Below are 26,590 nucleotides of genomic sequence, written 5' to 3'. Positions count from 1 at the left end.
TTGTAATGTGTTGGTTGGATGGGGGGTGTTCCAAAGGAAAATGGGTGTCATTTGTTGTAACATTGAGCTGCCTCTTTTCCCTTTGTTAAATATGTTCATAAAAATTACATTACAAAAATAAAAACAGTTGAAAACCAAAGGATGTGATCCTGAAAGTGCTGCTTGATGGCTCCAGGTAACAGAGGGCTCTCTGAAAGAAGTACATAATGGTGCCTCGATGTGCAGAACCTAAGTCTCAGCTTTGTTTCGTGACATAGTGAGACTAAAGAAACACCAACGTTTGATCCATATCGTTTGATGCAAATGTAATTTTGCCAGAAACCAAAGCAAATATAAATTTTGGACATAACGCATTCACAAAAGTTTCATAAGAGTCATCTTTATTTGAGCTTTCAGAAGGCCTTTGTCTAAAGTAACAGAAGCACCAAGCCAGTCCCTTTATATTCTTACACTATACACACACACACACTCACTCTCTCTCTCTCTCTTTCTCTCTCACACACACACACACACACACACACTCTTTGTTATAAATTACAGGTAATCCTAGACAAGGACAAAGAGGCCCTATCCAGACTTTTAATGGAACAAAGGACACACCTTTGGGCACTTAAATAAATAATAAACAAAACAGACTCTATATGTAAATGACATACCTAAGAGAGGAGAAAACTCTTCATCAGGAGGATAAATAAACGGTGAAATCACCTGCACCATCCTACAGCCAGAGGGTACATTCTAGATTGAGGTACTTTAAGGTCCTATGGTGTTCATCTGGCTGTTCAACACCATGATGAGCTGTCAACTTCATACAAGAATCGTCTCTGATGTATTTAACTACTGCAGAAGTTGTCTTACAGGAGAGTAACCCCACTATACCAGCAATAAAACTTTGAATATCTGGTAAGGAACCAGTATTCATGTCTTTATATCAGATTCAGGTGCTTTAAAAAATCACTGAAAATGAGAATCCTCTGCAGGAAATGGCAAAAAAAACCAGCAAGAAATTAGCTTGAAACGTAATTATGTCACTGTAATCTTCACGCTGACAAAATGAGGAGTACAAACATAAAACAGAAGACCTCCACAAGGCCTGTGCTGGATTGCACAGCTTTATATTTATATACACAGTTCAAGAGTCTATAAAGTCTGCTGAGGTTTCTAGTGGTCCAGAGATTTTCCCTCAAGCACCATCTGGATCTCTTTAGCATCCAGAGTTTCATATGTTAGCAAGGCATCCGCTAGCTTCTTGTGCTCCTGACTGTAAGTCTTCAGGATGTTTTTAGCGCGTTCGTACGAGTCCTGCAGAAACAATAAACAAGAATTAGAAGCTTATCAGAGAGAAAAATGGGGAAAAAAAAATCCACATTATGAGGAAAATCTGACCTTGAGTAAAACTCGGACTTCCTGTTCGATAGCGGCTTGTGTCTCGGGGCTCTGCTTGGTCACATCTCCGTAGGTCATGACTCCCAGCTGCAACGAAACACAAATTACACACTTAAGCTGAGTGAACAATAGGAGCTTCACATGCATTTACCTGAGATCATTACAGAGTGGGCGTCCTCAGATAGAGTAACAAAATACTTTCCTGGCTATAATTACAGTTAGAACAGGAGCTTTTTGTCTCTAGCCGGGCCTCAATCAGTGAAGTCGTACACTTTCTTTCAAGTTCTACGGCAGATCTTTCGTCGTAAGTGTGTGAAATAATGTTTTACAATGTGGCTCTGAGACAGCAGCGGGTACATTTCAAGGACACAAGAAAAAGGAGACGAGAACAGAGTGAAAAAGCATGTGGTGCTTCTGATCTGAACGTATGTCGAGTGACAGGTTACGTCATGAGACAAACAAATTCTCCAACTTCAACTGGATCGTTTCTTTATTATTTAGCCTTAAAAGAATAACGATGCAGCATTCAAAGTGACAATGATTTTAGTCGTCCTATCCATTCGACTTGCATGCAGGTTTTTACAAGTTAACTTCAGACCTTTTAAGACCACTTAAGAAACAGAATTTAAAGCCAGTATCACTAAAAATAAATGATGACTCCTTGAATTTCAGAAAAAACACCAGCTGTGACTGGCCCGACGGAGTAAAGTACAAGAGTTTGCTTCACTTAAACGACTTGATGACAAAAACACGTTGTTGCAACACAAATCCCTTTACTATTAAAGATAATGACAGAAAACTTCAGCGCAGTGTTTAACATCTGGTTCGGCTCTTAGAGTTGTGCAACTCCAAACTCCTCAGTGTCCCCACTTCGATGTTCTTCTAGCACAAGGTGCACCAAGCTAACGGTGGCTTCTCCACCCGAGTAAACCAGGCCAAGAAAGACCCTTTGTCCAGACATGTAATGTTCAATTAGTATTTTTCCTTTTTTACTGGTCGAATCCTATTCTCAAGTCACTGGGTAGCAGGTACGGTTACATGATGTTTTTAAGTTTGGAAATAATAATTTGGAATTATTTAATTCAGAATTAACAGTATTCTCCTACGAGTATAATAATAATTCCCAATGTAGGTTTACAGGGAAATTCGTCCTTACTTAATTCTGCTTTAGATTGGCGGGTTGGGAAGGGTTCTGATTGGACAGGGGGTAGGCGTTAATTACGTCTACGTAAATGACGTTTGCTTCCTGCTTCTCGTCTTTTCAGTTGTAACATAGGAAGCTACGTAATAAGTATCAGTTTTGCTGTTATTTTGATTATAATTTTGAAGCAGCAGCTGGACATGAACATATTACTTCACTTTTTTCAGCAACTGAGAAGGAGAAGGAAGATTAAGTACTGAAGACGGGAAGGAAAAACAACATACGTCTTCGGGACAGGACGAGGTACGGAGCATGTACAGAACAATCGGAATTAACTTAGAGCGGTTTTTACACGACAGAGGAATTAATCAGCTCGGATTTCAACCAAACCAGCCACTTACTTCAGAATTAAGTTTAATTATGATTTATTTTTTGCATTCAGAGTTACGTGTTTCCATTTTCATTTCCATCAGTTTAAAGCAGATTTAACTTTATTCCAAATCAGAGAGGAATTAAAACTCCCATGTAAACGTGGCTACTGTCAGGTAGTTTTCTTTTGCAGGTGAATAAAGGCTTCACAGGTTGAGTAACTGTTCGCCACCCATTTCTCCCCTCAACTTCAGTGATAGTTGGTTTTGAATATAAACATAATGGTCTGGTTGGAAGGGAAGAAATTAGCGACACTCTGCAGTTTGGACATTTCTCTGAGACATTTTAACACAAAGCAGCGGACGGCTTCAGGCCGACATCACTTTAGATCTAATGTGTAAAACTGTCAAATTTAAAGATTTTTTAAAAAGGTATTAAAAGCAGATTCGTACATTTAAGACTTTTTAAGACCCTGCAGGAACCCTGTGATTGGATAAAAATGAAGACAAGGATACTGCCAAAGTTCGGTCCTTGAGAACTACCATCCTGCAACTTTTAGATGCAACCTACATCCAGCACACCTGAAACAAACGGCTCGATTCCCTCATCTACATGTCATTCAGGTCTCCAGAGGCCCGCTCACCAGTCATTCATTTGCTGCAAGTGTGATGGAAAAGCGCTGCATCTAAAAGTTGCAGGATAGCAGCTCTTGAGGACTGGATTTGGGCATCAGACAGTCTGGTGCAGGAGTGTTTTTTTTAAAGTCTTTGTCTTCTCATTTCCCATTTAAATTAAGGAAAAATGTTCAGAAAAAAAAACAAAAACCAGAAGATAATGCCTTTTTGATTATTCAACCATACTCAATGACACACACACCTCTGTTTCCTCCCATGTCAAAGCTGTGGCAAAGCCTTTGTTTACTGTTAATTTCATTTTAAAAGTGGAATTAAAGTGTCTCTTAAGATGCAAAACAAAAAAACTTTTCCTGCTTATGGCTCCTCCGGAAAGCCTTGTTTACCTCAAATCTACATATATAAAGATGAAACATCCTTTAAAATGTTTGGTTGTGGGGAACTTCTGGACCACAGGCGGTCCAGAAAGATGGAGGAGAGAAGAAACGATGAGATGAGTCTCTTGCTGGTTTTATTTATCTTATTATGAAAGTGCTGCCACCTTCTGACGACACCACGCAGTGTTTGGTTCACCCCAAGGCATCTGAATAAATCATGTGACAAGGTTTTGCAATGATTCTTTGTTGGAGCCAAACTGAAGCTGGCAACAAAAGTATCAAGTATTGAAATAAACATTGGCTACGATGTTTTGTGAAACCGAGTCAAAGATGTTTCCTGCCGACAGACATGCAGTTCAAACTGAACAGAGACTGTACTGTAGTCAGGGCCGGACTAAAAGTGCACAGGCCCCTGGGCCCAGAGTGTTCCAGGGGCCCCCTTCCCCACAGCAACATTGTAAAAATTGTCAATGATAAACTGTAAAACGACATTTCTAACATCTCTAAGCCAGTGGTACCAGTAGCAATATACTAGACACTGTTGTGTAACTATGTGGCTTTTATTTACATTTTGTTTCATGTCCAAACTGCTGGTGTTTGCCCTACATGGACCCCAGGTGGGTGTGGGCCCCTGAACCCGCGCCCATAATGCATTGGATAATCCGGTCTTGACTGTACTGGCTGCATCTGCACCATCTTTCATATATTCTTACCTTGTCACTCATGCCGAACCTTGTAACCATCATTTTTGCTATTCTGGTTGCACCATCAAAGTCGCTGGAGGCTCCTTAAATGCACAAGGAGGAGGAAATGAACAAAACTTTTCTAAAACGTACAATAAGCCATCTTTACATCACGTTTAGTCTCAATAAAAACCCAAGCTGTTGCTCTGAAGTTCGTACCGGTGGTGATGTTGTCGTCTCCAAAGATGAGCTCCTCTGCTACTCGACCGCCCATGCTGACGTCCATCTGAGCCAGCAGCTGAGCTCGGGTCTCGCTCCACCGGTCGTTCTCTGGGAGCATGGACACCTTGGCAACAGACATGCAGGTCAGTTTCATCACCTGCTAATAGAAATGATGAACGTTGGAAGAGCTTAAAAACAACTTACATGGCCCAGAGTTGGCCCTCTCGGCATGATCGTGGCCTTATTGATGGGCATTGCATCTTTGGTGTAGTAGGCAACGATGGCGTGACCGGACTCGTGGTACGCTGTAATGGTCTTATTCTTCTTGTCTATTTCAACGCTCCGCCTCTCAGGACCTGACACGAAGAAGACAAACAGAAGAAGAAGATTAAAGCTTTCTGTTTTCTCTCTAGGACTCCTCCTGCCATCTGTTTAACCAACCTGACATCTTATAAAGCTGCTGATCTGAACACAAACATCGGTGTGAACTCACCCATAAGGATCTTGTCCTTGGCGAACTCCAGGTCTTTCATCGTGACCATCTCTTTCCCGTCCACTGCTGCCTTCAGGGCCGCCTGGTTGACCAGGTTCTCCAGTTCTGCTCCTGAGAATCCCACAGTGCCTCGTGCAATGATCTCTGCATCGACAGCTGTGAAAGAACAACAGTGATCAGAGGAGATTGTTCTTTAAAGAGACGGCAAACATGCTTTTTAGGTCTACATGGACTTATTATCAGACAGGACTATCAGGCTATCAGGCTCCTCTCTTATGGAACCAGCTCCCACTGTGGGTTCAGGAATCAGACTCCTCTCTACCTTTAAGATGGAGCTGAAAACCTTCCTTTTTAACGACTCTTATAGTCAGGATATGAGCATCTCCTGAGCTGGAGTCTTCATGTACGGGACCCAACTGTCCAGGTTATGCTCTTGTAGTTATGGGTAGTCCAGCCATCTATTACTTATGTAGCAATGGGGATGTGACCTGATGCACTGAGTCATACCTTGCTCCTTTTACCTCATGTATAAATTTATGACAGTATTGCCATTATTAATATATTTCTCCTTTTCTGCAGGTCTTCCTGAATAAAAGCTGCTGTACATGTTGATCTGTCTTTCCTGTCCTCTTCACCCCAACCAGTGGAGGCAGATGGCTGCCCTCCCTGAGCCGGTTCTGCCGGAGGTTTTCTTCCTGTTAAAAGAGAGTTTTCCTTCCCACTGTCGCCTCATACATGCTCAGGATTGGGAACTGGATCAAAATCAAGATTTCCCGCAGTCATTTGGTTTCTATTAGCTCGGCTATTTATGAATTGGCTTGAACTGATGTGTCTGTAAAGTGCCGAGAGACAGCATTGCTGTGAAGCGGCGCTGTACAGATAAAGCTGAACTGAACTTATAATGGTACAAGGGGGACCTACCAGAGTCCACTTTGATCTTGGAGAGGTACCAGTTCAGAATCTCTGTGCGTCCTTTCACATCCGGACGAGGGACAGTCACCTGCATGTCAAACCTCCCCGGCCTCACCAGCGCACTACAAAGTACCAGCGACACAGACGTAGTCAAGATGCACGTTCTCCTAGTCTTATTTTGTCCTAAAATATCTTTAACAGCAGACCAATACATGTGACCTTAACCAGCACATCTAGAGAGAATCCTCTATAGGAAGCTGAAAAGCTAACCAGTGAACTCTGAGGATGATAAACTATTTAAAAATAACTTAAAAACTACTTAAAATCGACATCTTAGCTTTAATAAACTGCACATAGAAAATATAATAACATTTATAGGGTTAACAGAAAGATCAGAGGACAAATGCTGCACATATTCCACACATTTCTAACTGGCTGATACATTTTCTCACACCAACATCTTCCCTCAGCGACACCTTTTCTGCTAAAAGAAGCTAAATATAGTTGGTCAGAAATGGAAACATACTTATCCAAAGCCTCTGCAAAGTTAGTAGCACCGATAACGATGACGCCTTCATTTGGTTTGAATCTGTAAAACATCAAAACGTTTTCCATTTTAGGAGAAGATTCACTGCAAAACTGAAGAATTAGCATAATTGAAACTACATTAAAACTGACCCATCCATTTCAGCCAGCAGCTGGTTGATGGTTTGTCTGGAGTAAGGATGCATGGGAGACTCTATCCTCTTCCCACCAACACTGTCCAACTCATCAATAAATATGACGCAGGGAGCGTTTGCTTTTGCCTCTTCTGCAAACCACAAGAAGGAGAAGCTGAAGCTGGATTTATCTTCAAGTGTTTGCTGATATTTTTCATCACATCCAGCAAACTTACTGAAAAGGTTCCTGATCCTGCTTGCACCAACACCCACAAACATCTCGTCAAACTCTGATCCAGAGGCGTAGTAGAAAGGCACATCGGCCTCCCCGGCTACAGCTCGCGCCAACAGCGTCTTTCCTGTGCCTGGCGGACCAACCAGGAGGATCCCTGAGAAGGCAGAAGACGACATTAAAATACACCCCTGATGTCCTATTCACGAAACAAATAGAAGAACTGAAAGAAATGATACCTTTAGGCAGCTTTCCACCTAAAACAGTGAACTTCTGTGGATTCTTGAGAAACTCAACAACGTCCTGCAATTCATTCTTGGCCTCTTCAACTCCTTTTACATGCTCAAATGTCACATTCTTCATCTGGATGGGGTCCACTGCAGAGTCCAGACCAGATGTGGTGCGAAACCTCACTGTAAAATCCCACAATAATCTCCTCAGCAACACATTTTTTCAGTCTCATGGGAGCAGATTAAATATCTACTGGTTACTTTATGCCACACATCTATGCTGCTTCTCCACATTTACTGCTTGTTGCTGTTCATTTAGCTTAAACTTAGTCATGAAAATATAAACAGCTGGTATAGATAATGTATGTATTAGTATAAAGTGACACCTAGCAAACCTCTACATGCACACTAGCCGGCATAGCATGTATCCTCTTTACTTGAAGTTGCTAATGAAACATAAAAAACATGAAAATTAGCCTTATTTTTGTTAAAGTAAGAGATTCCAGGAGGCTTGGCAGTAGGTGCAGTGTGCATGTAGGGTTTAGATTTTATTTATATACTTATTAAAGAAAGAAAACTGACACAAACCAGCATCAGAAAAGGAGCCTTTACCAGAGAGAAACGGGGTTGTAGACAGGCCATAAACACCAACAAGCAGGAGGACCAGCAGGATCAGTCTGGTTCTCCTCAGCGAGTCTGTCAAAACAGAAAAAAACAACGCTAACAATAAGTTTTATGCATATTTACACAACTCCCACATGAACAAAAATATGGTGCCGTGTCATAGTCCTGCTAACTTATTCTGATTAAAATCTCACACCGCAACGACACATTTATATGTCTTTTCATGACGGCAACTACTTGGTTCCTAAGATGAAAAACTATATCACTGCAGATGAAACACTCTCCTGAGTGTGTGTCTTTACACACAGCCTTTAATCACATAAACACTCCTTACAGGTCTTCATTAGCTTTAATTATTTATATATAATATTATATGTAATTATATATCTAATTAGGGCTGTCAAAACATTAATGACATCAAATTAATCTGTGATTTCAACCAACTAACCCTTGAACAGTTATTACTGATGCCACAATATAATCTGAATATGATATTATCTCAGTGAAACAAGAACACATGGTAACTTGCTTTACATGATTAAAACAAATTATATTTAAAAACCAAAACAAACAAACAAACAAAAAAAAACCTGGTCTTCTTGTTTAATTATGAGTTGTTTCCTGTGGTTTTTCTGGCGGTCATTTAATGCATTAAAATGCTAAATCTTTATACCATGCTTGCTAGTGTGTTTGTACCGATGTCAAAGTTGTTGTGAAATTGTAGCTGTAAAAATCACGACTCAATGTTTTCCTGTCTTTTGTTTGTATTCATTTTTGCCACGCTCCACCTCCTCCGACAGATTTGTGATCTCAAATAGGCCTGTCATGGTAACAAATTTTGCCATGCGATTAATTGTCTCAGAAATTATTGTGATAAACAATAATATTGCCTGAAGCGATTATTGTTGTCATTTTGAGACCATTTTTGACTACAATAACAATAATGCCATAACAATGCAAATACACCCTTTCAAAGATCAGCATACTTTCATTTAAAGAATATTTAGCTGGATGTGCAGACTAGTTTATGCTCATCCAGTCCCCAGTCTGCTAAACCAGATCAGGGTTGCTCCTGGGGTTTTGGCAACGTGCTTATCTGGAACATATGGTCTCCAAGCACTAAGCAACACAGTTACATCGTCTATGGTCAAGCTATGGACATGTTTGGAGTTGACCAGAGGTGGAATGGTAAAATTAAATGTCTTTGATTTCTTCCAGTATGTCATTTTTCATGTCATTGTAAAGTTTGTAACATGTTTGTTCATCCAGGCAGATTGTTCAGGTCTGTTTTTACCCAGCTGGGAAAACTGCAGATGGAAGATTGTCGTGTTGCTGTATTTAGTTAATATTGTCTTAAAACAAATGCGACACTCGTTCGGAGTAAGCGAGAGAAAAAAGAAAGACAAATTAAAATTATTGCGGCCGGCAAACTTATTGCGCGGATTTTTCTCGTGTGATTAATTGACTTATTGCGACAGGCCTAGTCTCAAATGCAACATCATCAGATATATATGTATATCTGATTTATTGTCAAATATGAAAGTCTACAGTCATATTTTTAAAAAAATGAAACCAAAAATAAACAAAAAACAACCTAACAGTTTTTGCTATTCAGATTGTGAATTTAAAAATAAATAACTATGTGCGACATATTTGGCCAAAAAGGCCAGATTTGAGCTACTTTTGCCAACAATGTGAACATAGCTGAAGTTGCCTTTGGGCAGAGCAGGATAATTTACGCAGCACGTTTCATGTACAAGACAATTCAAAGTGCTTTACATAAAACATTTAAAGCTTCAAAGCGGCGTGACGAAGAAGCATTTAAAAAGCTTCAAAAACTCATTTCAAAATGGATCACATGCCTTGTGTTCTCTGAGTAAATGCCTGGGACCGCATGAACCCCTCAGCGAAGCCCGTCTTGAAAGCCTCCTGCTGATTTTCTGGAAGGTTCTTTTGTTTTAGCACTTGGTCCAGTGACTGAGCCTCTGCTCCTTTTTCCCTGAGGAGCAAACCCTGTGAGGAACACAAACATAGAAGAAGTCTTAAAAACATCTGCAGAATGAATGCTGTCATTCAAACCTGAGCAGTATGCAGGAAATAATAACTCATAATATTTTAAATAAATGAGGTTGAACCTCGAGCGATAAGCGAAAGTCACCTTCATGAAAGATGGCGTGTAGGCCTCAGGTTCCACTGGACCATCAGGTCCCGACTCCATTCGTCTGGGTTTGGATCTAAGAGTTTTAAAGCCCCGACTCTGGACCCACACTACAAGGACAAACACGACAACGTAAAAGCTGTGATGATCCGGCTTCTTCACAGAAGGCAGATGTTCCACATCAGCTTCTTACCTGGTAAAAACTGGAGCTCTGAGCAAACTTCTCTAAGAGGGCTGTGGTGTTGTCTGTGGAACAACGGGGAGCAGAAACCTGCCATTCGCCTCTGAGAAAACCCTTCAAGACAAAAAGTACAGAGACATTCAGGGTTTGTTGCAGGAAATGACAAAACAAAAAGACAAATCTTCAGAGTTGAGCAGCTTGATAAGTTTAAAATACAGTAACTGTGTTTTGGTTAGTGCATGTTTCATTGTTATATATGTATTATTGTGAAAGGAGTAGAAGTCTTATTTTATTCTGAAGGTATAAAACGGAAGGTGTGGACGGAAGGAAGTTGGTCTGTGTAGATGTGGTAAACATGGTGTCGGTTCAATAAAGTTAACGTTCGACTTCGAATGTGAGTTTTTTCTTTGTGTAACAAGCTCACCGTGCTTATTGTGGAAAAAACTGTCTGAGGAAACGTGACTCGTCCTCCATGTTGAAGGAACAGTGGGAGGCTCTTCTGGTCCCACGATGGGCAGTAATCTGTTGACCAGCTCGTCCAGCTGACTCACCCTGACGTCTGACAGACCCAGATCTCTCAGACTCACACTCTGCTAAAAAGGAAAACACAGAAAGTGGAGTCTGTTCACACTTCTGTAATAATTCATACCTCTTTACTTTACTTTCAGTCAAACAACAAAATAATTTGGACATGAAACAGGCGACCGGTCAGCTGTAGAACTTCTAAGCTACAGCAAAAGTAAAAAGCAATTAAATCACAGAAGCCAAAATGTCTGAAATATTTTAATGCTTTTAATCTGCACAATGTGCAAGTAAGATAAATAATAAATAAAATAGACAGGACACAGCTCTGTGAATTAAACAGGAGCAAAGACATATAAGTATAACTAGAAGCACTTGGGGAGCACAGACCTCTGCCGAACCATCGTTTTTTTTAGCTGGCAGGTTGTGGGAATAATTTTTGAGTTTGAGGCTTCAATGGCAAAATGATCTTGATCTCGCTACAGTCAAGAATCTTTTAAAATTTCCTGCATCCAGGTGGTGATCTGGCTGACTAAAAATGTAATCACACATTTCTTATTCCATTTCTGAGATTTCCTGAATCTATATATAATTTTTTGAAAATCAAAATCTACCAATCCATCAGCGTAGTGAAATACCTAATTTTCTGTTCTTAATTCCCTTTAAATGAAGAGGCGCAGACACAACCAGAGTGTTTTAAACTTACATTTTATCCTGAATACTTGATAAATTCTGCACATTTATTATCCATTTCTGTAATCTCCGTTTTCTGAAATCCAACTACACAAACAAATTAAATATATAATTTTTATGCCAAGAAATCCTGTTTTTCTTTCCCTTTTGGGACTAATTGTGTGTAATCTACCTATTATGTATTAAGGATGTCAGGAATACTTGATGTATTAATTGCTGTAATAAACACCACGATTATTCAGAAAGATCCCTCAACATTGTCACTTTCCATGAAGGACCTTGCGCATGGAATGAAAACAAAATCACGCTTCACTGACGTTTTACAACTTTTGTTTCTCTGTTTTCCTTTTATACGGGTTTCATGAAGCCTGTTAGTGTTAAAAAAGTATGGAAGAAAAGCGTTACTCCTTCCAAGCAAACAGATGAAGTCATCCTTGTCGGATTTGTTTGGTTATGGAGTAAAAAATGATCAAAGTGTCATTGTGGTGCACTAAAACGTGCTTCTGAATTGTTTTGTTTTGTTGTGATATGATGTTTTGCAAATCCATGTGTGAATAAATAAAATGAAATGAAAAGCGTTAGCCAGTCTGCAAAGCACGACTTAAATATAGTTGCAGTGAAAGGAAGAAATACGTTTCACCACCTGCAGGAGAACCACCGGCTTACTTAATTTTCACCGCTCCAGTATCCATCATTTAAACATCAGCTATGCTGCTGAAGGACAACTGGAAGTCTAAACCTTGCTAGATGATTCTAACAGTGACTCTAAATTCTTTATGTTTAAAACAAATGTTAAAAATAATTTCTGTAATATGGTGTATGCCATCAAAAGATAAATATACAACAAAAAAATTATTAGACATGTAGCGTGTTGTGAAATTAACACAGAATAATCATAATAGTTTATTTGACTCGAGTTATACCGAAAAAAAAAAAATCTATATTCAGAAAATCCCTGGTAAGCGTCGTGCATTTGTAGCATCTCTCGGTTACCTCTCTTGGGTATTTAGTGTGATCTGGATTGAAGTCTTTCTGAAGGGTCTGGATTGAAGCTGTAGCTGAGTTCTTTAGAGAGTGCAAGGCGTTGATGACCTGGCCAAGAGGCACTATCATCTAGAAGGCAAAATATAAATAGGACGGTGAAGAATAGATTTTCTACTACATTGTCACATAAATAACCTTGACATTCATACACGCACACACACATTTCCATATACATACATATTTTATACATACAGTTGTGCTCATATTTATTCATACCCTTTCATTAAGGAAGGAAAAAAACAGCTGCCTGTAAAATAAGCTGAAGTTGACTAAAGTAATAATAAATAAAAATGTTATGAAAATCATTACATTATTTTCTAATTCTGGTTCAATAGAAATATTTTTTTAAAAAGCAAACAAATAAGATAATTTATTACATATTACATCACTCATAAACTAATATTTAGTTGAACAATCTTTTAGTGTTTCTACTACAGTCACGTGTTTTCTGTTCCTCTCAGTCAGACTTCTGCACCTGTTGACAGGTATTTTGTCCCACTGTTCAACAGAAAAGTGCTCTCATTTGTCCAGGACCAATTTGTTTGTTTGTTTTTTCCCCCTTTCTTTCTTCAACTCAATTAAATGAAAAAACAGTGTCTTATATTACTAAGTTATATTTTTGCAAATTTTTAGTTATTGTTCCTTTTTTTAAGTCTCCAGTTATTTGAGTGACCGTTGTAAATTCAGCCTTTTCTTTAATGAAAGGAGATGAATATATATGAGCACAACTGTATGTGTGTGTGTGTGTGTATATACATATATACACATATATATATACATATATATATATATATATATACACACACACACACACACACACACACACACACACACACACACACACAAGATTTACACTGGTTAGGAAAACAAAACAAAACAGTGAGCTTTGCTGGGTTTAGGTTGGGTCTTTCAGTGTGTCAGGATTGTCAGTGTTCTTCAGGTTGAGTTTATTAAGCAGGAAGTTATATAATCTAGACTTTCGTTGGGAGTTCTCCTAAGAATATATACTTAGTCTTCTTAGCTCTTCTCTAGGATATCAAATAATCAAGTCAAAAGTGTAAAATCTCACTTCTTGCTGTTTAATACTCGGACATCAGCAACGTGACGTAAGCACTGGCTGATAAAACGTAAGTGTTAGCATTAGCCACGCTAAGTTGTCATTGACCAAAACAAAAGTCATGACCAAAATATACAAAATCCTGACTATGCATTATCACTAAGATTTGATTCCTTCACAGGCAACATAATATTTTAAAGTAAAAGACAAAATAATTAGGCAGATTGTCTCACATCTGCTCGGGAATAATCAACATGCTATTCAGTCAGCTTACCTGCTGGGGCTGAAACGCCGTTGAGAGCGAAAACATTTTGGCTGAAAGATTAAAAAAAAAAATTGTACCTAAAGGGTTAGTGTGTGAGGAGTGACCCTCGATATAACCTAAATAACAACTCCTCCTCGGAAGGATGTCCTTTTGTTTAAACCGTTACACAACTTACGGCCAGTTACACAACTTTTTAGCAAGGAGCAGCAAATGGATCCTCCACCCGGCGTCTGAGGTCAAATGGACTACAAAATGACGTATGAGCAAATTACTTCCGGGTAAGTGTATTTTTGCATAATTTCTGTCATATATGCAACAAAAATATTTAGTTATTATTAATTATTTAAAATACTGGAAAACAGTAATTCCAGGGAAAATTTATTATATAATAAATCTTTGCGAGGAAAAAGAAAAAATGCGTGTGGTAATGACGTAAGCTAGGTGCACCCGTTGCGCCACCTTTTTATGTCTCTTCGTGACCGCCTGAGTAAAATTAAACAATTATACAAGATCATTAATCTATATAATTATGCACAATTTATTTAAAAATAATTGACCAAATTAAGCTCCTTTGTACATACATAAATATCTATCAAATAATTAAAGTAAATGCTAAGCTTGTATTTAAGCTAAACTTGTATTTAAGTACGAGCATTTTCTTGGCTATCTAACATGACGTCTAAGGACCCTATGAATTCAAATTTTCTAAACAAACCCCGAAGTGTTGTTTTGTCACGAAGATGTTTACGATGAGCTAGCTGGCTGTCTTAGACTAAACGAATTTCCTTTTTTTATATGCACTTAGATGATGGAGGTCGATGAGAAGCGTCATTCTGGGATAAATGAGAAATCAGTGGATATTCCGAAACCGCCTTCAATCGACGACTTTGTCGTTTTGAAACCCATCAGCCGTGGTGCATTTGGCAAGGTCTACCTTGCTCGGAAAAAATGCAATGCACGTTTATACGCGATTAAGGTAAACATTTTTTTCTGTTGATACCTTATAACAGTTAAATTTTACTTCTATTTGATCAAACTTTTTTTTTCCCTTTAGGTGATGAAGAAGGCGGATATGGTTGATAAAAACATGACAAGCCAGATGAAAGCTGAGCGAGATGCGCTTGCTTTGAGCAAAAGTCCCTTCGTCGTCCATCTGTTTTACTCCCTTCAGACAGCCAGCAAGATCTATCTGGTAACACATATAACAAAGAGTTTGTAAAGTCACTGTCAAGTCAAAACAATAAACAATATCACTGTGTCACTTATGCAAAACTGTATCTCCTCTTAACAATTTGTTTATGTAAAAAAAAAAAAAAAATCATATACTGTTCTAGCTTAATACATCCATCTGTTTTCCTGCTGGTGAATGGAAATAACCACCATTTATGAAAATACAAATAACTGAGTATGCAATATTTGTGACTGACCCTCTTCTCACAAGCTTGTGCAGCTTGGGACTCTGTCATTCAAGCTGTCATCGCTCATACATTGTCTCTCCAACACCTTCTGCATTCATGCAAACAAGCTCACTTCTGTGTTTCACTGTACGAATCCTGGAAAGATACAGAACATCTGCAATGGACACCACCCGACAAGAACAAAGTCATCTAGCTCTTATCTGACACTATCAAACACTATCTTCTTCAGATTTTTGTTTTCTTCCTTTCCATCCTTTGCATATATGATAATTGGAAATGACCGTTTTCTTAATCTGCCACATGTCATACAAGATGAAAACCATTGTTAACCTTCATTTTCTTATTGCCTGTAGGTAATGGAATATCTCATTGGCGGAGATGTCAAATCTCTCCTTCACATTTACGGTTATTTTGACGAAGACATGGCTGTGAAATACATCTCAGAAGTTGCACTTGCCTTAGACTACCTCCACCGCCATGGTATAATCCACAGGTACTTTCATGCTGTGTATTTAAGTGTCATTAAACATGTATTACACTGATTGATTGGCTTTCATTATCTAAATTTATTGCAACCAAATTTCCAGGGACCTGAAGCCAGACAACATGCTGATATCCAACGAAGGTCACATCAAACTAACAGATTTTGGCCTTTCAAAAGTCAAACTTGACAGAGGTATGAAATCCTGTCACTTGAAAGAAAATGTGGTCCTTGTAACCAGTAATGTTTCCTGTATTTCAATGTTATATGTGTGCTTTCTGTTTCCATCAGAGCTGAGTCTTATGGATATCCTTACCACTCCATCCTTGGCTAAACCTAAAACAGATTACTTCCGGACTCCTGGTCAAGTCCTCTCCTTAATCAGCTCTCTTGGATTTGTATGCAAATTTGTCTCTCTTTAAAGCAGACACAATTTCAGTGTCTTTTTCCATGTCTGCTGTTTGTTGAACTACAACTCTTGTCTTGCTTTATGAAATCCAGAACACCCCTGCAGGAGAAGGCAGGCGTCACTGCAGCGCCTCTGCTGCGTCCAGCCCCATGTCTTGCAGTAAAATAAAGCAGAAGAATAACTCCACTGGTTCTCCTTTGATGAAGAAGAGTGAGCAGCTGTATTCTCCCGCTGGGTGCCGTCTGAAACTGGGTATGTCATTAACCACATGGAGTGACTGGATGTGCCAGGACTGCTGAATCATTCAGAAGTCAGGTGAGACCCTGGCAATGACAGTGTTGTTTGTTCTGTCTCTACAGGACCAAAGGGGGATGTGTTTAGTCCTCATAACTTGGCAAAAAATCTGACTCCCACGTTGCTGAAAACCAGAAAGAGGTTTGAAACAATGAGTGCAGGCAGCACCACCGACACTGAAGGCGGCATCAGTCCATTGTGGGAATGTGAGGAGGTCAGTGATAATGAACCCATTCATGAGATTTAAACTCAAGGAGGCTCAAATCATGAATTTTCTCCTGAACTGATCTCTCTGCTGTTTGCTCTTTTTGTGACTATTTCTTCTGTTTAATTTCTACCTCAGAAAGAAAATGAAAGCATCGCTGAGTTCAAGGGACATAAACAAGCCTGTGGAACCATAAGCTCCTCTGCGAAGGCCTCTTGTAGTCTGGCTAAGAAGTCCAATCATCCTGCTGAGAAAAGATTGCATAGCAGCAATCTGGAGTTGATGTCTGCAGTGAGAGAGAACTGTCAGCCTGCAGTTCCCTCATCTGTGAAGAGGACCTTTTCAGATGTAGAAACAAGTCCAGAGCTACTGGATTTCAGAGCCAAAAAGACAAATGGAGACTACAAGAGATTCTATGAGATTCCAGAAGAAACCGGGAGGTTTCACACTGGGCTGACCGGGGCGTTTTCCACCATTCGTTTTAGTGGCAACTTCATGTCCAGCACGGAGCACCAGTTTCCAAAGCGGTCCAGTCCCATCGCTGTGGCCAAAAGTTTGTTTAATGAACTAGAGGAGCCGGCGGAAGATATGTTTGAAGACGGCGATGTTGTTTTTTCACACTCAAATGTCACATCTCCGCTTCCCATGACCAGTGACATCTGCAGGAGCTTAAGTCTGGACTCTGACGGGTCCATGCACGAAGCATCTCTCACTATTGACAGTCCAGCTGTGCAACAAAGCAGGCTGGAAGAAAATAGAAAGCCAACATCACCTGAGGAGCGCGAGCAGAACAAAAACATCTCCATTTTTATGTCACTGCCACAGACTCCCTCTGGGGTCACAAATGAAACCCCAAAACTCAGCCAGTTGGGACGGAGAGGGAACTCTCAGTGTTCCCTCCACAACCGACTTCCTGGTCTCACCTGCAGCGTTGCACAGTCCCCCTCGTTCCTCAAGCCACAAAACGTCGTAGCTTTCCGTAGCTACTGTAGCTCCATTAACCGTTCCAATGTGTCTGGGGCTTCCAGACTCAGCTTCAGATCGGTGGAGGCGATGGACACGTCAGCTTCTTATCACTGCACGTCAGGCGCTGCCACACCAGTACAACGACCACCAAGCTCCAGCAGCTCTGCATTTCAGGTAGGCAAGCTGGGAGGATGACTGAAGGCATGAATGGATACCAGAAGGGAAAGTAGTACCGACCGCAGGCTACGCCGGCATCTTTCTTACTTTAGACTAAAAATAAGTTTATATCAAAGTTCTGAGCTACGAAAGTGAGTAATAATGTAGGAAAAAAGCTTAAGTCGGCTGCATGTCAGTTGCAAGCTTAAAAACACCACAAGGTTAGGCTAGTACTTGCATTATTATTAACAATATTATTTGTTTACAGAGCTTTATGCTCTTTTATATGAATGACAACTCCATAGTAACGCCATGATCCCTGTTAGAGGTTGAGTTTACTGTGAACGTCAAACTATTTTGAAAGACAGACTAATAGATGTGCTAATAAAGGGGAAGGCTGAAGTTTCTGCCACTTTTCTAATCAGAAATCAAACTTTAGACAATGTTCTACCTCAGTTTTATTCCTGTTGAGAGATTGAGAAGCCATATTTCTGAGTGCAAATGAAATAAACTGTTATTATCGTTGCGTCCGCAGTAAAGGGAGCTACTCCAAAACTTCCTGAACCTCCATCTGTACAGTCAAACAAGAGAAAACCAGTTTAAAGTAGATAAATAAATAAATTTACAATATAAAAAAAAAATGGAAAAATGGACTCTTGGCATTAAAAGCCAAAGAAAAAAAAGAAGTAATGCAGCAGAATCTGCTGCATTACTAGAAGATGCAGGAGGAGTCGCTCCTGTCGTTTCAGGACTACGATGAATTCACGCTCTCTGATCAAGAATGCTCTTTGCTTGTAAGAGTTCAGAAAGATGCAAAAGAGTTGTATTAAATAACCTTTTAAAACTCGAGCTCCCCAGTTAGGGGACTGGGAAAACAGATGGGGCCAGACTGAGCCCAGGTGGCCAACATGTAACTCTTGCCTCAACAGTTTGAACTTTATCAGAGTCTAGCTTTGCAGACATCATGTTTCACACATAATAAGGGTGGGAAACTGGACTTTTGCTTCACAATTATAAAATAATTTGTTTTGTTAAAAAAAAAAAAAAAAAATAAACATTTTGGCATTTTTATTGTTTTTGTTGATCTTTTTACTTGTCTTTCTTGGGGATTATAGCAGCAGAATGATGGTCTGGCTGCTGTTTTTATTTCCTAACTGAAATCAAGAAACAAGCAAAAAAAAAATGTATACATTGTTATTTCTGTTTTTAATTGACAAAAATCAGCAATATCGAAGAATTGGGAAAATCACAATTTAAATCAAATCGGCACCAAAAAAATCTGAATCGAATGGGACAAAAGCGTGTCGTAACAGCCGTACATTATACTATTATTTGATCAAATACTTCCGGCCAGAGTTGCATCTTTTAAAGGCACATTCACCTTCAAAGTCTTTCTCTTTCTTGCTATGTGTCATCTTTGTTTAGTCCTAACCAGTCCTTTAATATGATACCCAAAAGTATTCAAAAAGACCTTGTAGTTGCAGATAAATAAGCCTACTACATTTAATTATGGGTATGTAATTTTTAATCGGTCAACAATAAAACTTTATAACCAGTCTTGAAATGTTAATGGCATGCTATTGAAGCGAGAACCGGGCAGATTTGTTCATACCTGCTTGTTCATGGTATAAGAGAAGATGAAGTATTCTGGATCAGCTGTGAATGAGAGAAGAAGGCGGGGCTAATCTCAGCATTAAAGACATCACAATATTTGTATTTTATGAATAAAACTTAGTCATTAAAGGAAAAATAAGTATGCAATCCATAGTCAACCTGGATTCATATCCAATCCAGGATTATTGCACAAGGTTAAACTTACCCACTCTTAGTCCAAAAATCTTTTTTTTTTTTTGTTTGTTTAATATTCATATAAATAAAGAGGTTCAAGTCCATCCGAGTTTTTAAATCTTACAGATGATCCAGCAGTGGTTTAACAAGTCGGGAACTGGTTGGTTTAAAGACAAATGCACCATCTGCATAACTATGAAACAAGACAGTGTCTGTGCAGGATGGGTTGTAAAACATCACTGTTCTACGGTTTGGTTCAGGATGAGAAAAAGTGGCTTTTTGAAGCTTTATCTTTGATAGATTGCATTTAATTTGTTTTGCCACCATGTGGTTCACTTCAGCGTCACAATTAGTTATATCGCTGTCGTCAGTGAAAGGGTTCACGAAGTAGGAATTTTTCTTGGTGCAACATGGAACATAGACTAGTTATAGAAGTAAAATAAGTATGTAAGACTTATGTTGACATTCAGCTACAGCAGTGGATTGTTCATCTTTTCTTTTACTTCCTTCCACCATCAGACTCCTCAGCCCATGACGACCTCCCACACCCCTTTCAGGACCCCAAAGAGCGTCCGAAGGGGTGCGCTGCCTGTTGAGGGGGCACCCATTTTAGGAACCCCAGACTATTTGGCTCCAGAGCTGCTTTTAGGAAAACCGCACGGTAAGAGGAGGAATTCTTTTGGGGGAGTTTTTTTGTCTTAAACATTGTAGCTTCCCGGTAATAGAAAAACATGCTGCTTGACGTTGCAGCTTTTGTGACAAACATTCTGTTTTAGTTTCAGGAAGAGGTGGATTTGGTAAGTTTTTATTGATATTCTTGTTGCAAGCGAGCTTGCATGTTCACCCAGGCTGCTAATCTGCTAGAGGAAATGAGCTGATTCCTCACTGTTTCTGCCCTTTTGGATCGGAGAACAAACTGATTGGAGGGAAGGGAATGGTGGGTTAAGTGGGGAATTAAAAAGAAGTGGTTTCTTTAGTCTCCTCCTAACGTTGAACTAAACTCATCAGGACTCATTCACCAATATTTTCTTACAGATCTTCTTAGATTTGTCCCTAACTATAACTCCCCAATTTTTTTTTTTTTTTTTACAGTCAACCTCCATCAGAATTTTAAATGTGTTTATAGACCTCAAAATTGTTCTTAACTTTCTTGTACAACTGTGGAACGCCAATCTCTCGTAAGGTGAAAGGACAGACCAGTCGGCCCAGTTTAAATGCCCAAAAAAGGTTAAGACAACAAAATAAACAGAAGTATGAATGGAAACAGCTTAATAGAATGTAAAGGAATAAAATAGAAAGGATTTATTGTCAATATACAAAGTATAAAGAGATTTTAAAAGCAGCTCCATAATATGCACCAATATAAACACAATGTAGAAAAAAAACTGTATAAGAAAACAAAACAACAATAAACAAAGACAATGAAGATACAGACATCAATAAATGAAAGGATTTGCACAAATAAGGAAAGTGATCAATGCAGGTTATTATAGCACAGGTCACGTTGGTGCAGGTTTGAGTTCAGTATGGGGACGGCTTTGGGAAAATATGTCACTGAGTCTGTTTGCTCGGATTCGTATCCCTGTAGCACCTGCCAGAGAGCAACAGGTAGAATAAATAAAAACCAGGTGAGTTATGTCTTTTGTGATGTTCCTGGCCCTCATTTTTAAAATAAATTGATTATAAATAAACATACACTGAGGTTTCCCCGCAACTCTTAATTGGATTAAGCGGTTTCAGAAAACTAATGAATACATTAAGGTTGAAATCATTTAAAAAAGGTTTTATGTATGAACAGGTGATTAATTCCTCCCTAACGGAGACGGCAGCCTGCAGTCTGGCTCTGTGAGCACGTCGTAGATGTCATGAGTAAAAAGAAGAAAAATTACATTACAGTGTACGTTTTTAATCACATTACATATTGTAATTTCTGCAGTTTGTGGTAAATTACCGTCTGCTGTGGCATCATTTTAAGATGTGGTACCTCAGTGGAGCGAATGGTGCATCTGATGAATAAAACCTCCAAATGAAAGAGGTGTTGTTTCATTAGATGCGACCAGGCCGGAAGCTTGATTTTCTAATAAAACTAATCATCATGATAAAAAGACACCGTTGTCACTCATTGTAATTATTTTAAATATTACATTGAGGGCAACGGATCAGCATTAGCTTTAAATCAGTTTTAATAGTGAGCTATTATTATATGAATGAAAAATAGTTTTCCTTTTCCCCTGAGGGTCATTTGTTAGGACGCAATCTTCAATATTTAGCCTTTTTAAAAAAAATAAATAAATAAAAAAAAATAAATATATATATATATATATATATATATATATATATATATATATATATATATATATAAATAAGAAGATATTTTGTAAATTATAAAGTTACTTTTGAAAGTAACTATTAAAACAACTGTTTATTATTGTATTTTAAACAATAGAGCAGCAGAAATGTAGTTTAATTGTTTATTTTAACTAACAGAGCAGCAGAAATGTAGTTTAATAGTTTATTTTAACTAACAGAGCAGCAGAAATGTAGTTTAATAGTTTATTTTAACTAACAGAGCAGCAGAAATGTAGTTTAATAGTTTATTTTAACTGACAGAGCAGCAGAAATGCAGTTTAATAGTTTATTTTAACTAACAGAGCAGCAGAAATGTAGTTTAATTGTTTATTTTAACTAACAGTGCAGCAGAAATGTTGTTAGTTTATTTTAAACAACAGAGCAGCATAAATGCAGTTTAATAGTTTATTTTAAACAACAGAGCAGCAGAAAACAACACAAACTCTGACTTTGTTTAAACATTTCAGCTCAAATGTTAAAGATTTTCGTGAATGTCACAAACTGTGTAAAGCTCAGAACAAATGTGTTTGTGAGAACTGTTGGTGATTGAGGCCCATTGTTAACAGCAGAGTAATGACAAGGCTGAGGTGCTTTTAACTGGACAAACTGGGGTTTTTTGTCAGGAAAATCTGTACTTTGGGCTCAGTGTCCTGAGATACTCGTATCAGTTGTATGATGATGCTCACCGTCTGTCACATCATCTGCAGTTTGATTGCTCAGAAATGAATTAACCCAAGTTTCTGTAATTTTTTTCATAATTCACTAATAAACAGGGGTGATAATTGTAGTTTTGTCAGCAATTTAAAGACAAATTACTAATAAATATGTTATTATAGAACTTATTACAACATTAATATGTAATAAATATTTTATTATAGCACATATTACAATATTGATATGTCATAAATGCTGATTTTCATGGTTTATTATAAATTCAAAAGCAAGTTTCTGTAAGGAAAAATGGACACTTGATAGTTAAGATGTGTATTAAAGTAAATCTCTGCTGTAATTATTCCCCTTTGGTTATCGGGTCCTACATGTGTAAGCATACGAGCACTAAACCCAATCCCTTCATGCTCCGTCTAACGTAGAACATGCTTCTGCCACCGCAGTAAACTTCAGTCACACTAACTGGACCCGCAGGGAAGCTACGATGTTTGTAACCAGCAGGCGTTCGAAATGTGACTTGATCTTTTTTCTCCTGAGCAGACTGCATGGTGGACTGGTGGGCGCTTGGTGTGTGTCTGTTCGAGTTCCTCACTGGCGTGCCACCTTTCAATGATGAGACGCCTCCGCTAGTCTTCCAGAATATTCTTAACAGAGGTGGGTTTGGTCAGTCAGCGTGTAATGCTTGTATTTCAGACATCGGCGGTGTGTTTAACAGGTTCTGCTGTTTTCAGACATCCCCTGGCCTGAGGGAGAGGAGGAGCTGTCTGGAAACTCCAGGAATGCCATAGAGATCCTGCTCACCATGGATGTGACCAAGCGTGCTGGTCTGAAAGGTGAGGGTCGCTTCTCAAACGCAATTTTTGGTTTGTTATTTTAGTCTGAAGACCATTAGATTTTAACCATAAAAAGGCCTGATGGGTGTATTTTTTATCCCATTGGTCAGCAGCCGGGTTTTCATTCACATTTTGAAGATGTAAATAAGAAGAGTTAAAGAGAAAGAATAAAAAATAAAACAAAAATTACTCTAATGAGCCAAAAGAAAAGCTTATAGTGTTAAATCCTTTTTCCTGTTTTACAGAGGTCTTGATGCTCATCAGGGTTTTATGGAAACAGTTATGCAAATCATGCCTGGCGGGGAAAATAGTCTAATAACCCGACTTAGCAGATGTTTGTGGCGTGATAATGCAAACAGTAAACTAAAGTGACAAACTGGCTGTTAAGATATCACATCCCAGTTATTCTCAGAGGTTAGAGTCCGTCCTGAGGAGAGTTCTCCCTTTTTTTCATTTGTTTAAGGCACATTTACACCAGATTTTTTTATTCGAATCTTCGTCCGTTTCATTGGAAAGTTCGCTTCATTTGGGAAACTGAGAATGCACAAATGATTTAAATAAATAAAATAAAAAAAAGTAGACTCGAGTTCAAGTTCAAGTTTATTTATATTGCACATTTCTACAACAGCGGCTGCCCAAAGTGCTGAACAATAAAACAACAAACAACAACGCTCCACAAATTAAAATTAAACACTGCACATTAAAAAATAAATATATGATAAAATAAATATAAAAAATAAAATCTGGACACAAAACAAAAATCTAAAATAAAAGTAAAAATTAAAATACACGAGAAAAAGCTCAGGTATGACCAAATGCCAGCGCAAAGAAGTGGGTTTTAAGGACAGACCCAAAATCAGACAGATTGAGCCGCTCTGATGTGAAAGGGAAGGCTGTTCCATATCTTAGGAGCAACAACAGAACAACAGACTCGACCCCTACAAACACACATCTCAGTTTGCTTCAAGCTGATTACAAAACGAAGTACATTGTGAGTTCAGTACCTTGCATTGTGGGTAAATACAACCGATAAGAGCGAGGAGAGCGCTAGGATCTGATGCAGCTCCATATTTATCTGTTATGTACCTGAAACCGAAGCTGTTCTGCATTAACCAAGAGATCATCATGTTTTCTTCTGCAGTGTGTCTTGTATTCCCCTGGCAGGGAGTGGAACATCTTATTTACAAGGTCCAATTTGTTTGAGAAGTGCATCTTGAACAGTCTCGGTCTGGATGAACATTACTGCACCCCCCCAACTGAAGCTAGTCCCATATTGAGTCTAGAGGACAATCCTGGTGTGAATGCACTGCATGTCCACTGCCGTTCTTCTTTTCCATTCAAGGTTGATTTACCTCGTTAGGATGGCTGCTTTTATACTTACTTACAAACACAAAAGTGTTGTGGAAATTTTTTTTTTTTTTTTTAATGCGGGAGAATTAAAGTAGAACTTCTAAATTCTAAAATATTTATTTATTAAAGATGCTTCAAAAACTGGGATGAATCAGGATGGCAAGTGCACAAGAAAGTTAGTATTTCTGGTTAAAAAAAAAAAAAAAAAAAAAAAAAGAGCCAATAGGGTGGTAACGCCAGAAAATCCAGTTTGCTCTGATTGGTCAGCCTGATTAGGTCCCGCCCACCTGTTCATTTCAAAAGCTAATTGCGGGTGCTGCAGGAGTGGTCGGCATTTTAAAGATTTACAAGGCAATTACAAACTAAACAAAGGCATTACCTGTAAAACTACAGACTCTAAGATGTTTTATATAAAACTACTTCATCCCAGATTTTACGTCATACCTTTAAAGAAAAATAAATGAAAAAACACTTTTAACTAAAATAAAATGATTTCTACTGTTTGTTTTGTTGTTCATCTTGCATTTGCAACCTCCACCAGAACTGAAGTGCCAGCCCCTGTTTGACGGCCTGGACTGGGACAACCTGCAGAACCAGCCGATGCCTTTCGTTCCTCAGCCGGAGGACGAAACGGACACCTCGTACTTTGAGGCGAGAAACAACGCTCAGCACATAGCCGTGTCTGGCTTCAGTCTGTAGCTCTGTACGGAGCTCTCAGTGGAAATAATTTCCCAGTTAAAATCAAAATCACATTTGTTACGTAGAAATAAATGAACGTGGAGGATTGTGTTGGTTCTTTTCTTCACTCTGATGTTTTTTAGAAACATTTCGCACACGTGCAATCGCTGGTTATTTGGGCCAGACATTTATGGTTATATACTGTTCTCTTTTAAAGCTTAACATTACTGTATTATAGCCACATGTTTAATATTATGTTCCTTGTGTGGAAGATTCTGGTTGCTGATCTACTGATGGGTTTGTTGTCTGAATGTTTTAACTGATTTGCTGCTCAGTCTGTCTTCATTATAATGTTCCCCTGCTGTTAGTTGACTTGGTTGGGCCATCCCCCTGAATTCCTCTCTGAGCTGCAATACTAGAACAAAGACATAATAATATATTTATGAATGATGGGTTTTATTTGTAAATCTTTTTCTTTTTTTGATGTTCTATTTTTTATAGACAGGAGAGGTAAAGAACTGCTTTTATTTCTTCTCTGCTTCTAATTCTGATCTGATTTCTCCTCATCTGTTCACACTACTACTTCACCACTTTATGCTTCTTATATTTTATGTCGCTTACTCTGAAAACATGCAAAATACAAATAAAATGTGGTTGTAACATAAAGGTTTTTGTACTGTTTTTTTGTTTCCCACAAACACAAAAATGTGAACGTTTCAAGTGTGCGTGTTTAAAAAGCAGGGCATGTGACACAGAAAGTACCAGAAACAGGACGGAAAGGGTCATCTGGAGAGTTTGCACTCCGCCAATCCATAATTGGATAGTGTGCAAATTTGGGAGACTTGTCACCCTCAGGAGTATTTCACCTTTAAGAGCAAGATGTGCAGTAGTCTGCAGGATCCCAGATGGACTGCAGTAACTTCTAAGCAACATAAAGAATGTTAAATATTAGATTATTTCTGAAAACGTGATCAGAGCTATGCTGAGCTGCAATGCTGTGCAACAGTTCAGCTGCCTGTCGGCACTTTACTGCAGGTCCTGTCACTAAAACTAGATGGAGACAAATGACATCAAATTAGCTTTTTTTTAGTTACAATAGGAATTAGAGGTTTTA

General features: G+C 38.7%; 2 protein-coding genes across 5 annotated transcripts; one reads left to right on the top strand and one right to left on the bottom strand.

Moving 5' to 3' along the window:
* Positions 1 to 365: 365 nt before the first annotated feature.
* Positions 366 to 14,109, bottom strand: LOC306770839 (ATP-dependent zinc metalloprotease YME1L1-like). 4 transcript variants are annotated; one of them, XM_079259843.1, is made up of 19 exons: positions 14,056 to 14,109; positions 13,890 to 13,930; positions 12,508 to 12,627; positions 10,724 to 10,892; positions 10,312 to 10,413; positions 10,119 to 10,228; positions 9,823 to 9,973; positions 7,925 to 8,032; positions 7,346 to 7,519; positions 7,111 to 7,263; positions 6,894 to 7,026; positions 6,742 to 6,804; positions 6,225 to 6,337; positions 5,304 to 5,459; positions 5,015 to 5,166; positions 4,808 to 4,934; positions 4,619 to 4,692; positions 1,387 to 1,473; positions 366 to 1,302 (listed from the first exon to the last, which is right to left on the bottom strand). In XM_079259843.1, exons 2-19 carry the CDS (start codon positions 13,923 to 13,925, stop codon positions 1,162 to 1,164), a joined length of 2,169 nt encoding a protein of 722 aa, XP_079115969.1. In that variant the 5' UTR covers positions 13,926 to 13,930; positions 14,056 to 14,109; the 3' UTR covers positions 366 to 1,161. The 4 variants fall into 4 exon arrangements, with proteins under 4 accessions (XP_079115969.1, XP_079115968.1, XP_079115971.1 ...); XM_079259842.1 differs by having other exon boundaries at positions 13,890 to 14,109; XM_079259845.1 differs by having other exon boundaries at positions 7,949 to 8,032; positions 13,890 to 14,109.
* A 1,780-nt stretch (positions 14,110 to 15,889) lies between these two features.
* On the top strand, positions 15,890 to 25,497 carry mastl (microtubule associated serine/threonine kinase-like; the record flags this gene model as incomplete). The annotated part of the gene is made up of 9 exons (XM_079259373.1): positions 15,890 to 15,974; positions 16,071 to 16,177; positions 16,281 to 16,440; positions 16,548 to 16,696; positions 16,826 to 17,827; positions 20,117 to 20,258; positions 23,156 to 23,269; positions 23,347 to 23,448; positions 25,340 to 25,497. The coding sequence occupies exons 1-9, from the start codon at positions 15,905 to 15,907 to the stop codon at positions 25,495 to 25,497; spliced, it is 2,004 nt and encodes a 667-aa protein (XP_079115499.1). The 5' UTR covers positions 15,890 to 15,904.
* Positions 25,498 to 26,590: the final 1,093 nt, after the last annotated feature.

This window comes from Telmatherina bonti (assembly GCF_933228915.1).
Source record: "Telmatherina bonti genome assembly, chromosome: 20".
Lineage (NCBI taxonomy): Eukaryota > Metazoa > Chordata > Actinopteri > Atheriniformes > Telmatherinidae > Telmatherina > Telmatherina bonti.
Note: the sequence above shows the minus strand (reverse complement) of the source record. Positions and strands in the feature narration are given on the sequence as shown.